This window comes from Cyphomyrmex costatus, unplaced genomic scaffold (assembly GCF_001594065.2).
Source record: "Cyphomyrmex costatus isolate MS0001 unplaced genomic scaffold, Ccosl1.0 scaffold122, whole genome shotgun sequence".
Lineage (NCBI taxonomy): Eukaryota > Metazoa > Arthropoda > Insecta > Hymenoptera > Formicidae > Cyphomyrmex > Cyphomyrmex costatus.
Window position 1 is genome coordinate 248712 of NW_017275196.1, and position 5002 is coordinate 253713.

Sequence of the window (5002 nt, forward strand, 5' to 3'; positions counted from 1 at the left end):
TGAGTCAATGGACCAATCAAATTCTTTATGTATATGGTTTATGCGTTATGCAAAAGTCTGTGCTCCCCGCTTAATGATTGCAGGGATCTGATTGGTCTCACTGACCTAGTTTCCACCGAAACCCTCAGTTCGATTGCACTACGGTATAGATCAAACTTGGTGTACTGTTTTCATTGGAAGTAGAATTAATGTGAATTAATGTTAAAGTTTCATTGTATGACCAAAATCACGCTTATTATCCATTTTTGAACGGCTTATCTTTTAACCTTTTAACGAATAATGGAAAGGTTGGCGATATTTACTTTTAATCTATTTCAGTCGTTTCCATCGACTAAAGTTTAAATGTCAATTCGCTGCCACTCTGGTTGAAGTTGTGGATCGAAGTGGAAGTGAAATGAGCAGAGTCAAACGTATTTCCATCGAGTTAAATTTGGTTCTACGTTGCATTAGGTGCGAATTAATGCTTCGGTGGAAACTAGATCACTGTTCCATTGCGGAACAGTGTAATTTCCGTATCATAGGACAGCATCCTTATGCTAGAGTCCTAGATATCAGAGAAGCGCAACCAATGTTCCGCGTCCTGATTAGCTGACTGTCAGCCAATCATGATATTCATTCAGTGGTATTAAAAATGGCTGACTAATAGACGATTGGTGGATTTCATATTTCGTCTGCAAACGACGCCATTCTTAATACTTTTCTTAATCCATTGCGGAACAGTGTAATTTCCGTATCATGGGACAGCATCCTTATGCCAGCTGCACACCAGCTTGATATCCAATAAGCATACAGCACCAATGTTCTCATTCTAAAGCTAGACGCTCATTGGATATCGCGTGTCACGCGCGACGAACATCGCGCTGGTGTGCAGCTGGCTGACATTACGGCTTCTTTCTGATTGTACTCCGTCTAGATATTTCCTACGTTCGTGATACATAACTCCATAAGCATGTAAATCGGCCTTAATTTATAGGCTTCAATTTCTCTACGTGAAAATAGTGCCCGTTCATTTGCGTTCATCCAACGGCGGATTACTATTCAAGGTAAATCTAACGATTTTGTCGGCATCATCGAGTAATTCGTCAAGAGACGAACATATACCACAAGATCGGGTGTTATCCTTGATACTTGTGTTAATAGTATCGCGTGATATGTCTTATCGTCAATGATTTTAATATGAGATTGGTGGTTTCCAATCTTGCAGCCAGTGGAAGCTTGTTTTCGACGATAATTTCCTATGTGTCCACGTACAATGACGTAAAACTTCATGACTAAACGTTCCAATTACGATTTAACAGTGACGAGACGTTAACCACGTTACCATACACCGTACTGAGTCGCGACATTAGGTAAAAGTCACAAATAATCAAAATAAATCGCCCTTAGTGAACTTTCTCTAGCTTTTTTGGTGGACGCCATAATGTCCATATATGTACGATAATATTTGTGTGGGACTCGAGATTTCGCGCCAATGATCGCCGATCGCTGATCGTTCGTTGATATTATGATTGACTTGTCATCGCGTACTTAACATCGAAGATATACTTATCTCACTTCCGTATCTCTTACAAATCTGACTATTTTACTGAAAATTACTAACAATTTATTAAATACGCCTTAAGTGGGGTCATGCTCTATCGAATTTAGCACGTGGTAGCTTTTAATGTTTCATTTTTACATGCTTTTCTATAAAGATTTTGCTTCTTTATATGGAGAACAAAAATTTGTATATAATATTTTTTTTTTTGCAGTTCAGTAAATATGCCAGAATTGACGGAGCTTGACAAGGCTGCGAGCTCGGAGCCTACAAAGGTAGAGTTGGTAGGCATCGGTTCTGCGACTGATTCTGATTCGGACGATACTATACCGGAATTAGAAGATGCTGGCACTCCGGGTACCGTTGGTTTTCCTGGCACAACGGTCACTGGACTTCCCATTGATATGGTGTCCAAGGCCAAGCAAAGCCGTGGAGAAAAGAAAGCTAGGAAGCTCATGAGCAAATTAGGATTGAAGCCTGTAATTAAGTATTTTAATATTCTAATAATTTCTTTTCTATTCTAATAAATTTATTATCTCTGAAACATATCATATTCTTTTAAAACTTTTAACTTTTTAGTGAATGTTTTATAAATTGAAACATATTGAAAAGGATCAAATTTGAATTTATCAATTGAATTTATTATACATATTGTTTCTATATGATGAGCTACATCTTTCGAAAATTATTTTATATCCAAAACAATATTATATTACTTTTTACGTTCACAGGTTCAAGGAGTCAACAGAGTAACCATTCGTAAATCAAAGAATATTCTGTTTGTTATAAACAAACCAGACGTTTTAAAGAATCCAGCTTCAGATACTTATATAGTATTTGGTGAAGCTAAGGTAGGAAACTAACTATGACTGCTTAATAATATACTTATTGAATTTCTTATTTTATGATGATTACTGAGATTTCGCAAACTATCAGAAATTAATTGTTGAAAAATACCTTGGCAGACTGATATTTTACAATTATTTAATATTATATAAATAAATATTTTTAATATATGTAATTTATATATTAATGTTTTCTATAGATTGAAGATCTCAGTCAACAAGCTCAAGTAGCAGCAGCAGAGAAATTCAAAGAACCACCAGTTATACCAGCAACTGAAGCTGGTGGCAGCACTACGGTAAAATGTTTTATAATTATAGGTAATTATATATACATTAGTTGGAAATGCAATATTAATTTTTTTTATATTAGGTTGTTGCTCCTATACAAGAAGAATCGGAAGAAGAGGTTGATGAAACAGGAGTGGAAGAAAAAGATGTTGATTTGGTTATGTGTCAAGCTAATGTATCACGAGGGAAAGCTATTAAAGCTCTCAAAAATAATCAAAATGACATCGTCAATGCTATTATGGTAAGTTCTGAATATACATATATATATATATATATTTATGTACTCATGTAAACTACAGTGCATTAATTCGCTGAGTCATAGTAGCTGCTTAATTTACCGACGTTGAGTCGATAATGCTGAACGCACGCACGATTGAAATAACAGGAAACATTGACAATACTTCTAAAATACTGTGTTGAATTTTATTACATATTTTTTTAATTGTGTATAAAATGATAGATTCTTGAAGTTTATTAATTAAAATATGCTATAAATTATATATTGTAAGATCAATGTATATATATTTATATATATACAGTTTCATACTAATTTCAATTAGTTCAAAACAATAATGCAATCCATACCGCACGCATAGCAAAAGAATAGTTCGCTCAATATCCAAAAATTGAAGTTCTTGATTGATCTGCTAAATGTCTGGATCTCAATTTGTGTGTGTAATAGAAAACGTTTTGGGAATAATTGCAAATTCGTGAGATTTCAGGTATGAGAGAACTAAAGCACATCTGGTTGCGCATGCGATGGATAAGTGGAAAAATTTACACACACACACACACACATACACCGATCTTTACAATATATAATTTATAGCACATTATAAATCATAATTTTATACAGATAGGCATAAAGAGGATAAATCTATATAATGGAGAAATTCATGAATTTCTACAAGAATCTATAATTTTATACATAATTAAAAAAATATCTAATAAAACAATATCAAATCTTATATAAACCATAAGAATTTCAAACTAAATACCGATAAGAATAAACCATTAACGGTCAAGCTAGATCTTGAAAGCTTCTAATATAATCTTCGTGTGAATTTATATACTACGTATGTAGATCTCTAAATGCGCACTGAAATTTTTTTCAGACTTACAACGCAAACTAATAAACTATCACAGTACTATCACGAGTTAAATTGACTAACAATCTAACAATTTTGATGCACATTGCATCTTGGATCTTAATAATATGTTGAATGACATATTAAAATCTATGAATGACATTAAAAATCTGTAAATAATTTAATTACATTGCGAAAAATGTTATTAAATTATTTACAGATTTTTAATATATCATTCATAGATTTTAATTCATGTATTGTCATGTACTGTCAATGTCTCCTCTTATTTCTCTCGAGCGCGTGCGCGTTCAGCGTTATCGACTCACCGTCGTTACGTCAAGTAGCTATTATGATCCAGCGAATTAATTCACTGCAGTGTACATGAGTACGTACTTTATATGTTTAAATATTTTTACATAATCTCATGATGACCGTTTTTCAAGAGTTTCGCTTATATATTTTTATCAGAATAAAAATTGTGTTGAATATATCTTGGCAGACTGATTCGTTTTTTTTGTTAGTAAACTGTGCTCGACAAACGGTAAATTTATGATTCATTTACTTATTTTTTATTTCAGGAATTGACAATGTGATAGAGCTGCTTACAAATAGGATGTGCACTGACTATTCCGAGATTGTAATTTCATTACATGTATCATTAGAGAACATCGTTCTTTTTTTATTTCATTGAATTGAGAGAACAAGCTACAATATATTGTGAGAAAACTGGTCATATTGGTTAATCTTCTGTAATTGTCTTATAAAATTGAATTCGCATGTATATATGAAATTCGTGTAAAAGAAGAGATAAATACATTAAGATCACTATATATTTTTTATTTATTATTACATATTAGAAAGATATATTAACTCAACGTTACCATTTTTTTATATTTTTGTTTGTAGACAATTTTGATAATACAATTTTAAATAAATTCTTAGAATATTTCGATTCTCCTTATTCTTAGTTTAGGGCAAGCTCTATATCAGTATATCTCTTTCATATGTTTATGGTGCGCACGCTGCTTATTAAATTGTCACAAGCATATGGGACCTACAGTTTTTAATGCCGGTTCTGAAAAGCGAATTTTTTAAAGTGTTTCTGTGGACAAGAATACTCTCGAGAGGTTACTGGCCTTTCCGGAGAGGAGACACGAGCATAAATATTTTGGTTCCTATTAGGGATCGAATCCGGGATCTCTGGACGGACCAGTGCGCTGTCTGCCATGCTATGCTCGCGTTTT

At 33.2% G+C, this 5002-nt stretch overlaps 1 protein-coding gene across 2 annotated transcripts; it reads left to right on the forward strand.

Moving 5' to 3' along the window:
• The first annotated feature begins 990 nt into the window (after positions 1-990).
• Positions 991-4510, forward strand: Nacalpha (nascent polypeptide associated complex protein alpha subunit). 2 transcript variants are annotated; one of them, XM_018547748.1, is made up of 6 exons: positions 991-1043; positions 1752-2016; positions 2269-2388; positions 2583-2678; positions 2753-2911; positions 4337-4510. In XM_018547748.1, the coding sequence occupies exons 2-6, from the start codon at positions 1762-1764 to the stop codon at positions 4349-4351; spliced, it is 645 nt and encodes a 214-aa protein (XP_018403250.1). In that variant the 5' UTR covers positions 991-1043; positions 1752-1761; the 3' UTR covers positions 4352-4510. The 2 variants fall into 2 exon arrangements, with proteins under 2 accessions (XP_018403250.1, XP_018403241.1); XM_018547739.1 differs by lacking the exon at positions 991-1043 and adding an exon at positions 1071-1349.
• The last annotated feature ends 492 nt before the right edge of the window (positions 4511-5002 follow it).

What these genes read in the sequence shown, in the direction of transcription:
- Nacalpha (XM_018547748.1), top strand. Translation starts at nt 1,762, where the DNA reads ATGCCAGAATTGACGGAGCTTGACAAGGCTGCGAGCTCGGAGCCTACA. An exon ending in GCAAATTAGGATTGAAGCCT is followed by an intron (nt 2,017 to 2,268) that starts GTAATTAAGTAT and finishes TTACGTTCACAG; the next exon opens with GTTCAAGGAGTCAACAGAGT. An exon ending in TAGTATTTGGTGAAGCTAAG is followed by an intron (nt 2,389 to 2,582) that starts GTAGGAAACTAA and finishes TGTTTTCTATAG; the next exon opens with ATTGAAGATCTCAGTCAACA.